General features: G+C 42.6%; 1 protein-coding gene across 4 annotated transcripts in view; it reads left to right on the top strand.

Moving 5' to 3' along the window:
* Positions 1-21,245, top strand: part of parp4 (poly (ADP-ribose) polymerase family, member 4) — a 108,892-nt gene that overhangs the window by 5,894 nt on the left and 81,753 nt on the right. For 3 of the 4 annotated variants that reach the window (XM_067986101.1, XM_067986102.1, XM_067986100.1), the window contains exons 2-7: positions 1,027-1,159; positions 2,708-2,894; positions 4,135-4,201; positions 8,889-8,967; positions 13,842-13,937; positions 15,568-15,729. In XM_067986101.1, the coding sequence (XP_067842202.1) occupies positions 1,034-1,159; positions 2,708-2,894; positions 4,135-4,201; positions 8,889-8,967; positions 13,842-13,937; positions 15,568-15,729 (717 nt within the window). In that variant the 5' untranslated portion in view covers positions 1,027-1,033. Of the gene's footprint in view, positions 1-1,026; positions 1,160-2,707; positions 2,895-4,134; positions 4,202-8,888; positions 8,968-13,841; positions 13,938-15,567; positions 15,730-21,245 lie in introns of those variants that run through there. The other variant, XM_067986103.1, reaches the window with a different exon arrangement.

Here is a 21,245-nt window from a genome sequence, read left to right as displayed (position 1 = left end):
TCCCATTTTTTGAACAGGGGTGCAATATTTGCAATCCTCCAATCCTCTGACACAGCCCCCATATAAGAACTAGGAACAGGAGTAGGCCATGTGGCCCCTCGAGCCTGCTCCGCCATTCAATAAGATCACGGCTGATCTTCTATCTCAACTCCACTTTTCCTCCCCATATCCCTTGATTCCCTTGGTGTCCAAAAATCTATTGATCTCAGTCTTGAATATACTCAATGACTGAGCATTCCACAGCCCTCTGGGATAGAGAATTCCAAAGATTCACAACCCTCTGAGTGAAGAAATCTTTCCTCACCTTGGCCCTAAATGGCTGACCCTTTACCTTGAGACCTAGTTCTAGACTCTCCAGCCCGTATGAATCATGATCTTATGAGTCACTAAGTTTTTGTTTGCTCAAATTATGCAAAATGTTAGTTACATGTACGCATTAAGTAATCTTTAAATGGGGGTCTTCACCATTTTGGGAAAAAGAACAATTTTCCACATTTAACATGATGTCGCAAACAAGTGAGGTGATGGAAGGTGTTGTCGACAGTGCTATCAAGCGGCACTTACTCATCAATAATCTGCTCAACGATGCTCAGTTTGGGTTCCGCCAGGACCACTCGGCTCCAGACCTCATTACAGTCTTTGAATTTTTGTACTAGCATTTGAAGTCACAAAACAGCTTTAAAAGAAAGCTGCTTAACGTGTTTTAAATAATGGCAATTCTTTTTGAAATGATCCCAAGTCCCTATGCCTTCAACAATATCTTCTCTAGCCTTGATATCTAGGTAAGTTTTCCGTAATGTGCCAAGGATAATGAACAGAACAACCATTGTATTATTATTGAACTGCAATACTAAAAACTTCTTTATGAAAAAATATAAGTGCGATACCACCTCACACTATAATGATTTAACTAACTTTTCCTGCGTGCAGAGTTGTAAAAGAACAGACTTTAAAAAAAAATTGTACCGCTTTGTGAGTAAGCGGTAATCCCTTAGTATGCTCAAACAGATTGTTTCTGTTGGACAGGAGTACAATGGCTGTATTTACAGACTGCGTGGTGGTTCTAGATGAGAAGAAGTTGCCCATAAAAGAGAAAAACAAGTTGAAGACTGCTATTAAAAACAATGATGGAATCATTTCCTATGTGGTGAATCGACAGGTATGACCTAGATTACTAAATATGCTTGCCTATACTAACATTAACACCTGTTAGCACTTATAGAAGAATAATCCTATTTTGGTAGTAATCCTACTTTTGGGATAATTATCCAAACTTGCATTTTGATTCAATTAGTTAATCAAAACCCCAATGCAAAAGTGATTTTGTGCATCAAACACTAGAGTTATGGTCATGACCTCCAATTTGTGATTGCAGTAGGGTTAAATAGTGCTTGCATGTACAAGATGTTTTAGCCACATCTCAGAGCAGTAGTTACAACTTATGAGTGGAATATATGTTTTGACACCAGTTACATTGTAGCAGGGGGACAATAGAGGAAGGTTAAGAGTATGAAGATGTGATACTTTCCTTCCATAACCAATTAATGGAAGACAACCAGTTTCTTGCTACTAAATCTTTGTGTTATTTCAAACTTGATAGAGACAGATTTTTTGTGATGTTAGTGGTGGGAAATGGAACATTTTCCGTATGGGACTCCTCGGATCAACATCAAGCACTTCCAAGTCAGATATAGTACAGTTAGATGTAGAATAAAGTTTCCGCTGCTCCAACAAAGTGCCATCCCTAACCTCAGAAGAGCACTTGGTAATGTACCAGTGTGACATTTTTCCATTTTCTACACTGCCATCTTATGACCTCTCCAGGTCAAATTGCCAGTTTAGCATAAGTTTCGTGTTTTGAGCCCATGCTCAAAGGTGGATTGGCACAATTCAAAATAATGGCACACGGGACCTTTACAGCCAGCAGATGGAGAAGAAAATCAGGTCATTGGTCTAGCTAGATTTGAACCAAGGCCCCAAAGGTCAATGTGTTTAACTCACTGCATCACTTACAACTTTTACTTGAGACATGTTTACTGATAGATATTATCAGATGCACACAGACCAAGCATCAGTCTCTGTGATTGCACCTGCATTACATAAAGCTCCAAAGGTCACAGTCATCACATCCTGTGTTACCAGCTCAGGAGGAGTTTGAGAGACAATTGTGCAGGCATCCTGCAGTCAACCTTTTATATCTGCATACAAGAGATTCCAAGGTATTGAGAGCTTGCCAATAAATAGATTTCCCCAAAGCAGAGAGCAGTGAGTACCCACTTCACAAAAGTTTTATGCCATAGCCTATCTTCCAAGGGTAGTTCTTGTCAGCTCTATACATGTCAAGATATGAACACTTGTTCAGATGTAAAAAGCTGATTTTACCACATTGATGCATAATCACACATAACAATGTGTCCCATTTTATCCATCACATATACAATGTGAAATATCAGTATGATATAACATAATCAGTAACTGTGACACTACACTTGTACTTCCCACTTCCTCCCCCTTTGAAATTGTCTAATTATTCTCACAGTCAAATCAAGCAACCAGAGGAAGTATAGTATTGAGGATCTAATGGTAGGCTAGGTATCGTGTTAAGGAAATATTCTTGGTGAAATTTCGATAGCATAATATATTGGTAATGATCTTATTGTCAAACATTTATTACTTCAGAAAACAGTCCTTTTGTTTAATTTTACAGTGTACTCATGTTGTTGCATCTGATCTCAATACCATGAGTTCCTCAAGACTGAAAGCCATCCAGAGGTATAATATTCCTGTTGTAAATCTGGATTATATAGCCAACTGCATTAAAGAAGATAAACTTTTGGATATCAACTGCTACAAACCATGTAAACTGACTCCTCATCCAAAAAATGATGATGATGGTAGGTACACTGTGAAAAGAGGGCTGTAGCTCTGTTGTATGCCTATTCTCTTATATAGGTTTTAACATTATAAAATGAATGAATGAATAGGTTGTGGGGCACAGGCACAACCACCACCCAGGACTATTGGGAATTTAGCAACCAACATTTCACCAAGTCTGAACTCAGCATTTTAGATCCCCATAGTTCCCTTCTCTCCCATTTAATATACAATTTAAATCCTTCACAAATTCCACAATGTTTCAAATTTTGTACGGTCTATATGCCCCGCCTCTTTTTGCTAAGGATTGGGTGATAAAGTCCATTTGGAGTTGTGCATCTTGATTTCAACCTTGATCTCCAGTAGCTGAGGTTGAATATCCTTACCATCAGTATTACATCTGTTTAAAACTATGGGGTACTCTGTGGAATGATTGAGCAATATGTACATGATAGGCTGCATAATGAGTTTTAAGCATCTAATTCAGTATTTCGTACAAAATGTTTGTCACAGCTATTTCAGTTGCCATTATTGTGAATTCTCATTTCGTTGGGAACAAATGTCAAATAATATGGGATGCAGTGGTTAAAGTGCACTAAAAAAATACTTAAGATATCATTAGATTCTCATTGTGGTCTGCGTGACTTTATACTCTGTTTCTATTTGCTTTTCATTCTGCCTTTGTAAAATTGATATCTGTTCCTCAGTATCAGAGAATACATTGAAATTATTATTTCCTATTTTTGTATTGGCTTTGCTCAGTGGTAGCACTCTTGCCACTGAGTCAGCAGATTGTGGATTCAAGCCCCATTCCAGGGACTTGAGCACATAATCTAGGCTGATACTTCAATGCAGTAGTGAGGGAGAGCTGCAATGTTGGAGGTGCTGCCTATCTGGTGAGTCATTAAATCAAGGCTCATTTGCCTGTTTAGTTGGACATAAAAGATCCTATGGTACTATTTGAAGAAAAGCACAGGGTTCTTTCAGTTTCCTGGTCAGCATTTATCCATCAGATAACACCTCCAAAATAGATTAACTAGTCATTTATCCCATTGCTATTTGTGGGACTTTGCTATGTGCAAATTGGCTGCCGTGTTTGTCTACATAATGGTGACTACACTTCAAAAGCAATTCATTGACTACGAGGCACTTTGGGACATCCTGAGGATGTGAAAGCCACTAAATAAATGCACGTTCTTTTTGTTGAAAGTGCAGTGGTAAATATAATAAATGTTTTGTTCTGAAAATTCACATTAACAGCAACAAAGACGCAAGTAAACATTGAAATTCCTCAAGAGGAGTTGCAAGATCATACAGAAAACTTTAGGTATCTTTGTTGGATTTTATTATTAATAATAAATATTATCAACTTGTTACATTATTTACTAATGTTGAGAATATAATTGTAATCACTGTAAATTTAAGGTATTTATTTATTCTTCCTTTTTATGCAAACATAGTGCATCAACACTATCCAGGCTTATGGGGCTTGATTTTAAAAGGGCGGCAGGATGGTAGTGGAGGGGTGTCAATGGGCACACAGCAAACCCGGATAATAAAAACTTAAGTTTCCCCACATGATCTCGATTCAATTGGTGGCCCTTAACGTGGCGTCCGGGTTTGCCATACAAAAGCTGCGCAGTGGGCGGACTGTGCACCCGCATGACAGGCTGTCAACTGGAGCGTCTGTATTCAAAGGGCCATTGCTCCAAAGGCTTTTGCTGGGGCAAAGACCAAAAAGACACAGTGGAGCAACACAGGGGCAAGGCTGCGCCAAGATTTAATAATGCTTCACTTCAGGTGCTACTGGCCGGGGTGAGGAGGAGGAGGAGGAGGAGGGAACTGTTTTACCTGGCTGACAGGATGAAGTGCCCTGCCTCTCCCACCAAGAAGGCCTGGCTTGAGGTGGCAGGGGAGGTCACCAGTAGCAGCAACATATCCCGCACCTGGGTCCAGTGCAGGAAGCGTTTCAATGATCTAACTAGGTCAGCAAAAGTGAGTACACTTACTGATTCTCTTGCATTCCGTGTTGCACATCAACCCCGCAGCCCCCAACTCATTCTGCACTGCCAAGACTATTCTGTTACATCACTCCTCAAACCCACTTAAGGCTCATCCTCAACTTAACTGCACTTGTTGGCAATTCCTCATCTCCCGATTTGTCACCCCACCACTACCAGTCACCCAATCCTGATCCAGTGTGATGTCTCTTCCTTATACTGACCCTCTGATGCACCTCTTTTACGGTCAGCCTCACCCAAACCAATGCATTCATCAGTTGGCCACTTCACCATCACTCACTCACACGTCTATACTTTCTCCCCTTCTAGAAGAGAGCGCAAAATACACGCGAGAAGGCGAGGACTGGAGAGGGGACACAACAAATAGTGATCCTCACAGACGCGGAGGAGGAGGCCCTGGAGATTAGCCGCACCCTCGAGTGCCTGTCTGTCGGGGACGCCGAGACTGGCACCCCACAAACATCTGGTGACACAACTTTAACATTCATCGCACACAACATGAATTGATGTTAACAATGCTTGGTATGTTGAACACCTCAGTATGCTCATTGTAACATGACACATCTGTGATGATGCTTAATATTGCCTTCTGTTCTCTTACAGGCCATTCAACGACCGCAGTGACTGGAGATAGTGATTCCTCAGAGGAGGTCTCTGAGGGCGCACCGTCACATCTTGACGAGCCATCCACCAGCGCAGATACTCACACCTTGGTGGGTCCCAGTGGTCAGTTAGTTGGGTTGGCACCTGTGTGAGTCGCCACACGCAAGTGAGTATGAGCAGACACTGGTGGCAGGGGCAGCTGTGGAGAGTCCACATTGGTGGGCACACTCCTCTCCAGGCTCTGCTCAGCTGGACACAGATGCTGAATTCTGGGGGCCATCCTTTAAAAGGAGAATGATCGAGGGACAACTGCACATTTGCGAGGTACTGGAACAGGCGCCACGCATGCTCTCCACAATAGTGCAGAGGATGGAGGAGTCCAACTCCTGCATGAGTGGAATGGTGGCACAGGTACGGGAGGGAATCTCTGAGATAGTGTCACAGGGACGTGAGCAACTGTCTAAGATAGTGTCGCAGGTAACTGCGGAAATGTCTGCGATGGAGAGAAGACTAGCCTCCGTTGAGCTTCAAGCACGGCTCACAAATGAGTCCATTCAGGTCCTGACAATTGTTGTTCGGACTCAGGGTGAACAACATTCTGCCACCTTAAACAGGCTGGCAGATACTTTAGAAGTGGCCTTCCAAGGCATCACACATGTCCTCCAAACTGTTGTCCAGTAGGGTGGTAGGAGTGATGTGGGCCTGGCCCAGGAGAGGGATGATGACGAAAGGGGACATGGAAGTGGGGACGCCACTCACAGTGCTCCCACGTCTCACCCGTTGCCCCCCTCAACCAGTACCTGCAATGCTGCCTCCTCTCTGGGTGGCCGAGTCAGCCCCTGCCCCTCACAGGCTCCAAAACCCAGAGGGTGTAGGCCGAAAGCATCTAAGCAGTCAGGGCATGATCATGAGCAACCTGCCACTACCTCTGCTGCAGCCACAGGGGATGCACCACGTAGAAGTGATAGGAAGAGAAAGTCTAAGGATTTGTGATCAGAAAGGGTGTGCACAAGGGTGTCTGACAGACTGTCATGTTTTTCAGTTATATTTGATTTTCATTAAAGTCACATCAAATGTTATCAGTCTCACCACTAATGCCACATCTTGCCCATTCTTGACTGGCTTTTGTGATAGCGTCCTTTCATGTAGTTCACCATGAACGTCGACACTTGATGCCACCCAGTGAGTCACTTTAGAGTGGGTGTATGAGTAGTTGCAGGACTGCTTTGTGCAGGGAGGCGGGGGGGTGGGGGGTGTGAGGGAACGGGTGCTGGTGTTGACGCTGGTCTTTCCAGGTGGTGTGAGGACTGGACTCTTCTCACTTTCTGATCTTACGAGAACCGTTCACATATGAGTGACTCCCTGGCCTCACAAGCAGCCAGGTGAGCCGCTGCTCTGCCCGTAGCTTTCTCCTCCTCCTCCTGCTCCTCCTCAATGTGGATAGTGGATGTGGATGAGGGGATGGGGCCTCCTCAACCGGTACCCCTCCATGTTGCGCCATGTTGTGCAGGACACAACACACTGCTATAATGCGACCCACTCTCACTGGTGCTTATTGAAGCGCTCCCCCAGAACGATCGAGGCACCGAAATCGCACCTTGAGCAGCCCTATCGCATGTTCAATTATAGACCTGGTGGCGATGTGGCAGTCATTGTATCAACACTGTTGCTCGCTGATGGGGTTCCTCAGAGGTGTCATGAGCCACGTATGCAGGGGGTATCCCTAGTCCCCGAGGAGCCAGCCCTTAAGGGTGTTCAGTGCATGGAAGAGGCCTGGGATGTTTGATTCCCTCAGAATGAAGGAATCGTGGCAGCTGCCAGGGAATCTGGCACACACGTGAAGGAATCTTTTGCGGTGGTCACAAATGAGCTGAGCGTTGATGGAGTGATACCCCTTTCTGTTGAGGAACAGTCCTGGCTCATGTGGAGGAGCTCGGATTGCTATATATGTGCAATCAATTGCATCCTGTACCCGTGGGTAACCAGCCACAGAGTGAAATCCCACTGCCCTCTCCGTCTGGCTGAGGTCATCCATAGGGAAGTTGACGTATTGCGAGGCCCTGTGAAACAAGCCATCGATGACCTGCCTTATGCACTGTGTGCAGACGACTGAGAGACCCCGGCAATGTCCCCGGTGGCACCCTGGAATGATCCGGAAGTGAAGAAGTTGAGGGCAGTGGTGACTTTAACAGCGACGGATAATGAGATGCCGCGAGGCTGAGCCAGGAGCAGCTCGGCATGAAGGAGGCTGCAGATGTCTGCGACCACCTGGCAACTCACTCTCAGCCTCCACATGCTCTGCTCCTCAGAAGAAGCTGAGCCTCGGTCTGCAGACCCTGTGGCGAGGGTAGTGCCTCCTGTGACATCGCTCTCTCTATTGATCCTCTCTGTGCTCTTGTGCCGGTGCCCTTGGCGCAGCAGTGTGTTGTGGAGCTCCAAGTGGCGGAAGTGCACGCCGTGCCTGGCGAGGATGGTGATGTTCCTCATCCTCAGATGTAGTGGTGAATGCAGCCATCCTGATGGTGTCAGTTTGAGAGGGTCTGAAAAGTTGGTAAATATGTGTAAACAGAAGAATTCTGAATCTAAACCAGTCTAAACACAAAGATCTCCCAGCTAAAAGTTTGTCTGAGAGAACTGAGTGCTCTGCTGCAATAACTCGCCTTTTATCCCCATCTGTCAAACAGGCATTTAAATGTCCAAATGGCTGTTGGCTGAAACACGGCTCCTTCACCATGGCGCGTTTCACACAGCACGGGAAACACGTTGATGCATCGTTGAAATCGCTTGCCTTCATAGTTAATTGGATTTATGTACATTTCAAGTACTTCAAGTACTTGATTTAGTGTTTTAAATACCTTCCCACTGGTTTTAATTGCCGGCGGCACTTCCGGGTTTGGGAACGGCGCGCGCACCCAGATGACTCTGGGTCCTGCACGTTCTTCAGCACGTTGGAGTCAGGATTCCTGCCCACTCCAGAAGATCCCGATTTCCTTAGTCCCCCAATGCACCTGGTCTTTGGCTTTAAAATTGAGCTCTCAAGTCTGTATCAGTCTCCATCAGTGCTACAGTGCAACCGGCCACTAAGTAGTGCCCAAGAGCAGTCTGGAGGAAGGCCCCTTCTTCAATTTTTCCCGCTTCATTGTGAGGAGACAGGGTGCCTCCCGATAATGTCATAGCTGAAATCAGTAATACATTTTTTGGAAATTGTGGGTGTGAGCCTGCATTAAATCACTCTGTCCTCATGTGTGCTAGCATCTAAATGCACTACATCACCACATTATCCATTATGATAAGTGTTCATTTCAATAATTTTGCAGATCCATTAATCAATAAATACTCGTTGTTTACATACTGTATATTTTGTCTAATGTGTACATTTCTTCTCCACAGATTTTTTTCTGCACACGATAGCAATATTCCTCCTTTTCCAGCAGATTTTGAGGTGGTGAAGTATTCTATATGGGAAAAGGTTTGCTGCCCTCCAGCTCATTTCATCTAGATTTGTTTTCCATTTTTTAATCCATTTTCTTCTGTGGTCGCTCATTTTTACAGATCTTTTGTTGACTTGATGCAATGGACAATTTATGTAGGTATCATGTATTTTACAGTCTGTACAGCACCAGTGCTACAGTGTGAAGTAATATGCATTCCATTTTAAAGATGATTTGTAAAACATTGAGCATGATCACTGCTGGCATTGATAAAGTGATTACTTTAGCCTACTCACTCCCCATCCAGTTGGTAGAGAATATCTGAAGTGAGCTGGTAAAACAAAAAGGAAAGGTTATAGCATGCATTTAACTGAAAAAGTTAGTACTGATGGTGCAGTATTTTGGAACACTAATGCATGGTGCAGAGTGATGAGACACACGTTACAACATGTAATCCTCTGCTGCTGAGTTCTGAATCACAATTTTGCAGTGTGGCAGCACAGAGTGGAGAAGGGGAACTCCACTAAAGAAGGAAGGGAAGGAAGGAGGAATGCTTATGTTCAGGCAGCTGGATCAAAGCAGCATTGGCAAAGTCTAGGGAACAGGTTGCTTGCCTGACCTCTTGATTGCAGATAGTACATGGAACGGGAGAGGTATGTTAATACTCAAATTTTATTCCTATGTTTCTACAAATAATTTCAGTTTTAATAACTGGTTTGTGCCACTATTTGCAGCCTTTGAGAATCAAGGAGCATAACATTTATCTGAAAACTGCAAAAGTGTACAACCACCACATAAAAGTGGGGTTTATTAGATTTGATTCACATTAAAAAAATCTATTTGCGGTACAAACATATCTGTTTGCACACTGCTGTGGAGCAGGTAGGGCACAGTTAATGAACATTGTAAATTCAGGGTTGTACTATAGCATGCAGCCTACAGTTCTATGGTGGTTTGGGGCATGGGCTGTTTTTGCTAATCGCAATGAAAAAGCAACCCGAGCATTATTTCCCATTATGTAGCTGACATCGTTTTTTGGATGTTAGCAAGGGTTCTGTTGAAGTGTCATTGTTTGCAGGGAGTCCGTGACAAAGAAACTTTAAAAAACACTACTATAGAACTGCAAAAATAATGTACTAGTTCGTAAATAAAAGTGCAATAAAAAAAAAATATAGACTGCTGAATTTTCAACACACAGCCCTCAGATGGACAAAAACCTGAGAACCTCTCGCACGGCCCGGGATTCCCTAGGGTCTAGCATCACCGTTTACATGTTGATGCCTTACCTTATGCTCTTTAAATTGTACATTTTCTTTGAACCTCCCATCAGGTCGTCTGAGGTGTCGAGACAGCATTCAACATGTATGTCATGTATTGCCTTACTTTGCACCTTGTTGGCATGATAGTGATCGTCCTCTCCTACTAAAAGTGGGCTTACGTTGCTCCATCAAAGTTACCAGAATTTGTAGGGCTTTGTCAGTAAATTGCCATTTTCTTTGTTGATGTTCAAACATTTTCGCCAACAAATCTAAAGTAAAAATACTCAATTGGAGGAGGGCCAATTTCAATGGGATGAGAACAGATCTGGCCCAGCTAATTTGGTATCAAAGATTGCCAGGCAAAACTGTAATTGAACAGCGGGCGGCCTTTAAAGAGGAGATGGTTCGGATACAGTCTAGGCACATTCCCACGAGGCAGAAAGGTAGGGCAACTAAAGCCAGAGCTCCCTGGATGACAAAAGAGATAGTGAGTAAGATGAAACGGAAAAAAGGGGCTTATGACAGATGTCAGGTTGATAACACAAGTGAGAATCGGGCAGAATATAGAAAGTTCAGAGGGGAGGTGAAAAAGGAAATAAGAGGGGCAAAGAGATAGTATAAGAATAGATGGCAGCCAACATAAAAGGAATCCAAAAGTCTTCTACAGGCATGTAAACTGGTAGTTAGAGGAGGGGTGGGGCCGATTAGGGACCATAAAGGAGATCTACTCATGGAGACAGAGGGGATGGCTGAGATACTGAATGAATACTTTACATCTGTCTTTACCAAGGAAGAAGATGCTGCCAGGGTCTCAGTAAAGGAATATATAGTTGAGATACTGGATGGGCTAAAAATTGATAAAGAAGAGGTACTTGAAAGGCTAGCAGTACTTAAAGTAGATAAGTCACCCGGTCCGGATGGGATGCATCCTAGGTTGCTGAGGGAAGTAAGAGTGGAAATTGCGGAGGTACTGGCCATAATCTTCCAAACATCTGTAGATACGGGGGTGGTGCCAGAGGACTGGAGAATTGTGAATGTTACACCCTTGTTCAAAAAAGAGTGTAAAGATAAACCCAGCAACTATAGGCCAGTCAGTTTAACCTCAGTGGTGGGGAAACTTTTAGAAATGATAATCCGGGACAGAATTAACAGTCATTTGGACAAGTGTGGATTGATTAAGGAAAGCCAGCACGGATTTGTTAAAGGCAAATTGTGTTTAACTAACCTGATAGAGTTTTTTCTTGAGGTAACAGAGAGGGTAGATGAGGGCAATGCAGTTGATGTGGTGCATCTGGACTTTCAAAAGGCGTTTGATGAAGTGCCACATGTTAGGCTTAGCATCAAGATAGCGGCCCATGGAACAAAAGGGGCAGTAGCAACATGGATACAGAATTGGCTAAGGGATAGGAAACAGAGAGTAGTGGTGAACGGTTATTTTTTGGACTGGAGGGAGGTGTACAGTGGTGTTCCCCAGGAGTCGGTGCTGGGACCACTGCTTTTCTTGATACATATTAATGACTTGGACTTGGGTATACAGGGCACAATTTCAAAATTTTCAGATGACACAAAACTTGGAAGGGTAATAAACAGTGAGGAGGATAGTGATAGACTTCAAGAGGACATAGACAGGCTGGTGGCATGGGCGGACACGTGGCAGATGAAATTTAACACAGAAAAATGCGAAGTGATACATTTCGGTAGGAAGAAAGAAGAGAGGCAATATAAATTAGAGGGCACAACTCTAAAAGGGGTACAGGAAGAGAGAGATCTGGGGGTATGTGTACACAAATCATTGAAGGTGGCAGGCAGGTTGAGAAAGCAGTTAAAAAAAGCTTTCAGGATCCTGGGCTTTATAAATAGATGTGGAGATGCCGGTGATGGACTGGGGTTGACAATTGTAAACAATTTTACAACACCAAGTTATAGTCCAGCAATTTACAATTTTACAACACCAAGTTATAGTCCAGCAATATACTTGGTGTTGTAAAATTGTTTACAATTTATAAATAGAGGCATAGAGTACAAAAGTATGGAAGTCGTTATGAATTTTTATAAAACACTGGTTCGGCCACAACTGGAGTATTGTGTCCAGTTTTGGGCACCGCATTTTAGGAAGGATGTGAAGGCCTTAGAGAGGATGCAGAAGAGATTTACTAGAATGATTCCAGGGATGAGATACTTTAGTTACGTGGATAGACTGGAGAAGCTGGGGTTGTTCTCCTTGAAACAGAGAAGGTTGCGCGGACATTTGATAGAGGTATTCAAAATCATGAAGGGTCTAGACAGACTAGATAGAGAGAAACTGTTCCCATTGGCGGAAGGGTCAAGAACCAGAGGACATAGATTTAAGGTGAGTGATTCTTTTGCCAAAGGTGACATGAGGAAAAACTTTTTTACACAGCGAGTGGTTAGGATCTGGAATGCATTGCCCAAAGGGGTGCTGGAGGCAGATTCAATTATGGCCTTCAAACGGGAACTGGATAAGTACTTGAAAGGAAAAAATTTGCAGGGCTACGGGGATAGGGCGGGGGAGTGGGACTAGCTGGATTTCTCTTGCATAGAGCCGGCGTGGACTCGATGGGCCGAATGGCCTCCTTTTGTGCTGTAACCTTTCTATGATTCTATAAATGCACATTCCATAGCTATGTTAGTGACGTTTTTTGACATTTAGATTGGTTTAGTGGTCCATTAGCTGCTTTAGAAGTGTTAAAGATTCAGTATTGCTGTTACTTTTTCACTGCCAATAATGGAATCACATTCCCACAAAATGTACACTTAAAAGCTGTTTATTGCTGTAATTTCAGTGCCATTTCAATAATATCGGAGAGGAACAAAGTTTTTCCTTGTTTTTATTGAAGTGGGTAACATCAGGCCCAAGATAAACTTAATGCTAGTCAAGCGATTATATAAAGGTCTGCTCTAAGCTAGTCATGCTGTTCAGCACAAGAAGTATTTTAAGGGTGTGCTTGGGCAGCGAGCTGTGCACCCACCTGCACTCGGACATTGCACACAATCAGCAGCTGCTAGCAAATTCCATTAACACCTAATTTCCTGGGCCTCACCCCACACCCACATTATGCAGGCAGAAATGTTCCAACCAATTGGCCTTTTGTCCAGTTAGAAACAAAATCAAATCTGGAGAGTAAGAATATAGAAATGACAAAATTTCACCAGTCTGACTAAAATCTACAAGCTACCATGCGAATTGCCAGATTGTGGAAGTTGGGCAATCTTCCAAACACTAAACCAATGAGAGACCTTGTACACATCTATATTTCATCCTTTTTCATCTTTTATGTAATACATGCAAATCTCTTTTTTTCTTTGCCTTGTTTTATACAGAGTGCCCAGCATTTCTTTGAAGTTTGTTAACTACACGTAAGGAAGCCATCATTAATGAAGAGCAAGGTCTCTTTTTTTTGGACTGGGCACGCTACATTTAATGAATATTACCAGGAAAAGACTCAAATAAAATTTTAAAAATAGTCCGTCCAGTTTTGTGTGCACTTCAGACTGCTCTGAAGCTCAAGTTAATAAGTTGAACCAATTTTTAATGTTTAGCTTCGTCACAGAGTATTGTTAATCTATTCTTCCCAACCAGATACACAGCAAGTAATTTCTCTACCAACACAGTTTCTTACATTTTCTGTCAGAATGAAAAAGGAGCTGGTGAATTGGTGGTGGTTGAGTTGCAAGTTTCCCAGAGAAATGGCAGCTTTCCTTTTCGAATATCTTCTCACTTTGAACAGGTCAGTAACTTTGCTGTGTGAGCTTCTGAGTGAACACAGTAAATCCAGCAGCTCTGAGTGAGTTTTCTTTACATTTTGTTCTGTTTACATCTGTTCGGAAAGATTTTACTGTCATGTCAACCAAAAGGATATGGTGGACTGTTGTGGATTTGTTTGTTGTCTTTGTTGAGGGGAACTAGAGAATGGTAGAAAAATTCCAAAAAAGGGTAAAATGTACCACTGTTGAGAAAATAAGTTTTATGTGAATTATTAGTTACATGCCAGGTACTGATGTTTAGTGCAGACAATAGAAAAACTATTGGAGAGAAATCACAAGGGAAGAGTTCCTCTGTTTGCAATTTGCAGAGAAATTGTAATCACTTTCTTTAGAAACATGTTTATGATTTCATTACCAATAGCAAACTGAGGAAATCTTCCCCCAATGTAGCTGAAGCATCAAGAGCTCAATTCCTTGCCAGAAAGTAATTCATTTAGTGGCCAAACTGCGAAGATGAGTACTTTCAGTGCAAAATGCTTCCCCATCTGTAAATTTTTTAAAAATCAGCATCATGTACCCTGTGCGTTGCGATATTGTTAATTAAGCACTCTCTTCTTCATTTTGGGTTTCTGCATCCTGAGCTGCTCAATTATGCAAATTATGGAACTGCCCCATGTGCCTCTTGGAATTTTAAACCAACCTAGAGACTGATCTGGAAGTACGCAAGCTGAAATAAAAAAACAATTAATGACTAGATATCCACTTTTACTGTCAGAGACACACTAGATTGGTCTCCGGGTTGTTACAAAGTACCAATTCTTACAGAAACAAACCCAGTAGCTTGTGTTCATACCCTTGCAACCCGTGAAACATAGTTCACCAGAGCAGCTTGTGATGTAGCGAGACCTGAAAAAAAAAGTTCTTCACAGTAATTTTCAGAATTGATGGTTTCTCTTAATGATTAAGAGATATACTGCTGAAGATTTTTTAGACGGGCAATTATTTTATACAGAAAATATTGCACACTGGGCTTTACTTTCCCTTTTTAGTTAATCAACGAGAATTTGCATTTGTATGGTGCCTTCAAAGCTGAAAAACATGCATCATAGAGGCGTAATAAAAATATCCTGATGTATTTGGAAAAAAAATTCTCACTTAAATGATGTTTCCTGAATCACATAATGGGTTGTTGTGGAGTAGCTAGTTCTCCACACTCTGACATTCTCTTTTTGCGAGACAGCTTTGTGGATATAACCATTGCCTACAGGGGAAAGTCTGAAGGAAAATGGGAGGGGAAAGGATTGAATGCAGCTTTTTGAACAATAAGTACAAACCAATTTAAATCTATCCTGAGAGAAACTCAGTAAGCATGAGACCTTCGTAGAAAATGAGTACAGCCCGTGTGTGTTGTTACATGAACTGCACTGATTTTGATGTTTTTTTCCTTTAGAAATCATTCTTTTAAACTTAATTTTGTGCAACTTAATTGAGCCTAATTCAAATGATACTTTTTGTCAGATGTTTTGCCATATGTACCATGATGTTATTTTGTTCATGAAATGTTTTTATTTTTTGTTTTCTATTCTGGGTCTAATACATGTGGGGAGTTGCTTCTGTTTTATAAAATAAATAATACTCAATTGTATACACTAGAGCAAGCAGCAGGAGCAGAAACAATTTGTCTTCACCACAATTGCTGAGGAAGCTGAAGAGGCCTATGACTGGTGTATAAAGAAACTAATAGAGCAGGAGTTCACAGTGAAAATGAACAATCTGTCTGCTGTGCAGCACTTAGCTTCTGAGAAGCTGCAACAGGCCAGTATAATGTTTACATTCTAAGAATATGGACGTTCTCCTGAACATTATGATATGCAGTAATGTACTTTTACAATGTATGGATCAATACTGCACTGTGAAGAATGTACTTATACTTAAAGGTACATTATGTCTTCTAGGAACACAGTATGTACAGGATTGGAAAGGACCGTAGCAGTCCATCTAACCAGTCTTAAAGTTCAGAAAATGCCATAATATGCCCCTTGCCAAAGAAAAATCTAGCTCCCTATTGAATTTGCTAGCATTATCCACCTCCAACTTCTCCCTGGGCTGTCTGTTCCACACGTTTCTGTGAGAATTAGTTAAATCTAACCTACCTGTTTAGCGTTCTTTTTCTGAGCTTGAATTAATGCCCTCTAGTTACAAAGCTTGTGGTTATGTCAATTTATTATGACTCAGTTTATCTATACCTCTTAGAATCATGAAAACTTCAAAAAGGTCTCCCAGAGCCTTTTTTTCTCCAATGTAAACAATTCCAGTTTTCCTTGGTCTTTCTTCGCAGCTCAGGTTCCCAAACCTGATATTTTTTCTCCATCCTCTGTATCTGCTTCAAAACCAGGATGTCACCACTATAGTAGGGTGACCTGAACTGTACATAGTACGGCAGGTGGGGGAGAGGGATAATCACTACTCTGTACAAGCTCACTATTACCTTCCTAAGACTCATGTTTCGTACCTCTGGCTATATATCCTAAGATTTTATTCACTACCTTTAATGGTGTTGCCACTGTTTAGATCCCTCTGTATTTGGTCCACATATTCTCTATCAGTAAACTTGCACAGCTTCCTTTCTGTCCCCACTTCCAAATCATTTATGTACAATGTAAACCATAGGCCTAGCACTCAAACAGTCCATTATCAAGAAGATTTTACTCATCAGCTAAAATGGAAATTTGAATTAATGGCAAAAGAAGAATTAATTGGTGATTTTGTTTTTTTAATGACTAATATTTCTGTTTGACCATCAAAACTGTAATTTTATAAAATCTAAATTTCCAGAATGGCACTTCCGGGGCTGTCACTTTGGGGGGAATTTTAACCCCTTCATGATGGGTGGGAGAGGGTCGGAGTTAAATGGGCAAATATACAATCAGTTGTACAATCTTGCTACAGAAGGTCACAATAAGAATAAAACTGGACGGACCACCCGGCATCGGACCACTAGGTACCAGACATGACAAAGTCAAACCAAGCCCAGTTGACCTGCAAAGTCCTCCTCGCTAACATCTGGGGACTTGTGCCAAAATTGGGAGAGCTGTCCCACAGACTAGTCAAGCAACAGCCTGACATAGCCATACTCACAGAATCATACCTTTCAGCCAACGTCCCAGACTCTTCCTTCACCATCCCTGGGTATGCCCTGTCCTACCAGCAGGACAGACCCACCAGCGGTGGCGGTACAGTAGTTTACAGTCAGGAGGGAGTGGCCCTGGGAGTCCTCAACATTTACTCCGGACCCCATGAAATGTCATGGCATCAGGTCAAACAAGGGCAAAGAAACCTCCTGCTGATTACCACCTACTGCCCTCCCTCAGCTGATGAATCAGTCCTCCTCCATGTTGAGCACCACTTGGAGGAAGCACTGAGGGTAGCAAGGGCACACAATGTACTCTGGGTGAGGGACTTCATTGTCCATCACCAAGAGTGGCTCGGTAGCACCACTACTGACTCAGCTGGCCGAGTCCTGAAGGACATAGCTGCCAGAATGGGCCTGCGACAGGTGATGAGCGAACCAACACGAGCGAGCCCACATCCCATGAACGAATTTTTTAAAAATGTGAAACCCAACAGCAACCCACCGTGAACGCGTCTACTTCCGTTTTAACTGTGATGGGTTTGGGCGCATCTGAGTAACCTGCTCTGGAGAGGTGGGTCCATAATTATAATATGTAAATGATGCTCCGTTACTGAGATTTTGTCGGCCATTTGAATTTAACGGCTGCGGGCTGGGTATCCAAGGCTTCGGGAAACTCAGCAACTAAAGGGGGGCAGGAACAGCTGGCTTCAGCAGGTAGGTGCTTTTCCAGCACTGCTTGTGGGCCAGGAGGAGCAGGAATACTCCCCTCCCCCCAAAGTCTTTCAAGCAAATCTTCTGCCACGATCAGCCGACCACCCCTTCCCCACCTCTTTCAAACCCGCGATCTCTCCTGGTCCCCCCTCCCTTCCAATTGCCGGCCTAGTGGATATGTGGAACAAATTTCCAGCAAAAGCTGAGATGATCTAATTAAATAAGAAGTTTGGACAAATATTTGATTGGAATTATGATTGATGGTTATAAGGATAGATACACGCTGAAATGGCCAAATACTTAATGGCAAGCAATGATTTCTGTGCTGCTGGAGTAAGAGGACGATATCGTCTGAAGGGGAGCAGACCAGGTTGAGTAATGGAGATGTCAGAATGGATGAATTTTCTCAAATTTTGTCTGACAATCTTTGGAACCGGGGAGGATTTATACAGTGCTTTCCCTTGGGAGATTAAATCCATGAGTGAAGTAGAATCCATAATCATGTTCATGGTCTGTGGAAGGAGCAGGTTTAATTAGGTGAATAGCCTTTTCTCATTCATGCTTTCTTGCATGCTTATGGACTATCTAGATGAGGTTACTGTTATGTCTATCACCCATCCATATCTGGAAGGAGTTGATATTAGCTGAGTCAGATATGCTTTAAGAAGTATTAATTAAAAAAATGTTTCTGGAGGACCTTACCCTAAAGGCTAAGTTTACAATATATTCTCAGTTTTTAAAAAAAATGCCTCTTTAAATGTGACGAGATCTTCCTGAAACTTTTTAGTCAAATACGTGTTTCTGCAGAAATTCAGCTAGGATTTCAAAAGAGTCAAGACTGTCATTAAAATTAAACCCAAAGTGAATCGGGAAGCCAGAGGCATTTATAACCACTCCTGTGGTGGAAGGAGGAGGTCGGGGAAGGTGGCTGTTGAATTGCATTCCTAAATGTTACACTGCAGCTCAATGCAGCTTTAAACTGATAATATTGACTACATTCTTCTGGAATAATCTTGTCGAGAAAGCTTTCTTTTGTACTATAAATGGCACTTTTTCAGTGAGCAACAAGCTGGTGTTTTACCTTTTGCACTCTGTATACTTTTTTTGGTTACTTTACAGTGCTCTGCTATTCTGCAGAAGAAGGCAAGTTTCAACATTTAGTATAATTAAATTATGTAAGCATAATGGATTAGAGTGGCAGTGTAAAGTTACAACAGATTCAAGACCTTTCATGTCTGGAATCGGTGCTGTCCCAAAAATAGACTAAAACTGTGGAGTGTGAATAATGAGGGTGAATTTCCTTGGGGCTTCTCCTGCTCTGCTGCCATAACTTCAGCGGAAAACCGATTTACAACTGTGCATAAACACGGTTTCTGCCAATGTTATGTCAGTGGAGTGGGAGAAGCCATGAGGAAATTCATCTCTAATATCTCTGTCACTTGTATTTAAATTTGTGAACAGACTCCCTCTATCAACAATAGAATTTCTTGTTGATTTAAAGGACACATCTTCCCCTCTCCGGACTATTCATTTCGATTTTTTAATCTAATGAAGTAACGGAATTGGGTAAAAATATTGGCTGTTAATATTAACTAGGAAGAAAAGGTTGGAGGAATATGCACTGTTCAATAATTTCCCTCAATGCTGTCTTAAAAAATATACCAATTGGTGAGCAAATGTGCTGCCCAGTTTATTAGTCAGCCATACAGAGCAAGAATGTCCCATGTTTGATTCCAGGTCTGTGCTGAGTTAGGTGATCTCAGCCAGACCAGTGCATGGTCTCATTAGGAGGACAAGTTGATAAAATTGTGTTTTTAAAAAAACTATGGGATCCTAGATTTTATAAATAGAGGCGTAGAGTAAAAAAGCAAAAAAGTAATGCTAAATCTACTTTAGGAAGATTATCAAAGCAGTGGAAAAGGTAAAGAAGAGATTCATTGAAGTGATATTTGGGATGAGTGACTGAGACATTTTTTCATTAGACCAGCAAAGCTTAAAAGAAGTTCTGATACAGTTGTTTAAAATTATGAGGGATTTTGATAAAGTCCACAGAGAAAAACTATTCCCACTGCTCGGCATAAGTTTAAGTTCATCACCAGAACAAAGAGGTCAGGAGAGTTTTATGCAGAGAGTTGTTGGCCCGTGGAAAGCCTTGTCAGAAACAGTGGTGGAAGCAGAATCCATAATAGCTTTTAAAAAGAAAGTAGATAAATATTTGAAAAAAGATAAAAGGATATAGGGAAAGACCAGGGGAACCAGCCTAAGTGGATTGCTCTTTCAGAGACCTGGCACAGAATGGCCTACTTATGCGCTGTAAAATTCTATGTAATACACCTATGATGGAATAGCCTGCCAGTACTTGGTCTGGAACCACATGTTAAAAACAGGCACTTGGGAGATGTACCAGAGAACGGTTGTCCTCTTCCAAACCCCACAGAATCATACCTCAGTATGAGTGACTTATTCAGAAACAGGAGAGGAAATTGGAAAAAAGATTATATTACCTGATATGAGATAGCTTTGATTTTGTAGTCTCAGTAGAGTTGCCATTTTGGGTTTTCTTCCCTCCTCAGCCCCTCAACAACAGTAGATGCCAGTGTTGTAGCTGTACTGGAACAGTACATGTGGAAAATTGCCCAGGTATGTCCTGTTCACAAAAAGCAGGACAAATCCAATCTGGCCAATTACCGCCCCATCAGTCTACTCTCAATCATCAGCAAAGTGATGGAAGGTGTCGTCGACAGTGCTATCAAACGGCACTTACTCAACAATTTACCTGCTCACTGATGCTCAGTTTGGGTTCCGCCAGGACCACTCTGCTCCAGGCCTCATTACATGCTGGTCCAAACAAGGACAAAAGAGCTGAATTCCAGAGGTGAGGTGAGAGTGACTGCCCTTGACATCAAGGCAGCATTTGACCGAGTGTGGCACCAAGGCACCCTAGTAAAATTGAAGTCAATGGGAATCAAAGGGCAAACTCTCCAGTGGCTGGAGTCATACCTAGCACAAAGGAAGATGGTAGTGGTTGTTGGAGGCCAATCATCTCCCCCAGGACATTGCTGCAGGAGTTCCTCAAGGCAGTGTCCTAGGCCCAACCAGCTTCAGCTGCTTCATCAATGACCTTCCCTCCATCATAAGGTCAGAAATGGGGATGTTCGCAGATGATTGCAGTGTTCAGTTCCATTCGCAACCCCTCAAATAATGAAACAGTCCGAGCCCGCATGCAGCAAGACCTGGACAACATCCAGGCTTGGGCTCATAAGTGGCAAGTAACATTCGCGCCAGACAAGTGCCAGGCAATGACCATTTCCAACAAGGGAGAGTCTTACCACCTCCCCTTGACAATCAATTGCATTACCATCGCCGAATCCCCTACCATCAACATCCTGGGGGGTCACCATTGACCAGAAACTTAACTGGACCAGCCATATAAATACTGTGGCTACAAGACCAGGTCAGAGGCTGGGTATTCTGCGGCAAGTGACTC

Source organism: Heptranchias perlo, chromosome 6, assembly GCF_035084215.1.
Source record: "Heptranchias perlo isolate sHepPer1 chromosome 6, sHepPer1.hap1, whole genome shotgun sequence".
In the NCBI taxonomy this organism is placed as follows: Eukaryota; Metazoa; Chordata; class Chondrichthyes; order Hexanchiformes; family Hexanchidae; genus Heptranchias; species Heptranchias perlo.
Note: the sequence above shows the minus strand (reverse complement) of the source record. Positions and strands in the feature narration are given on the sequence as shown.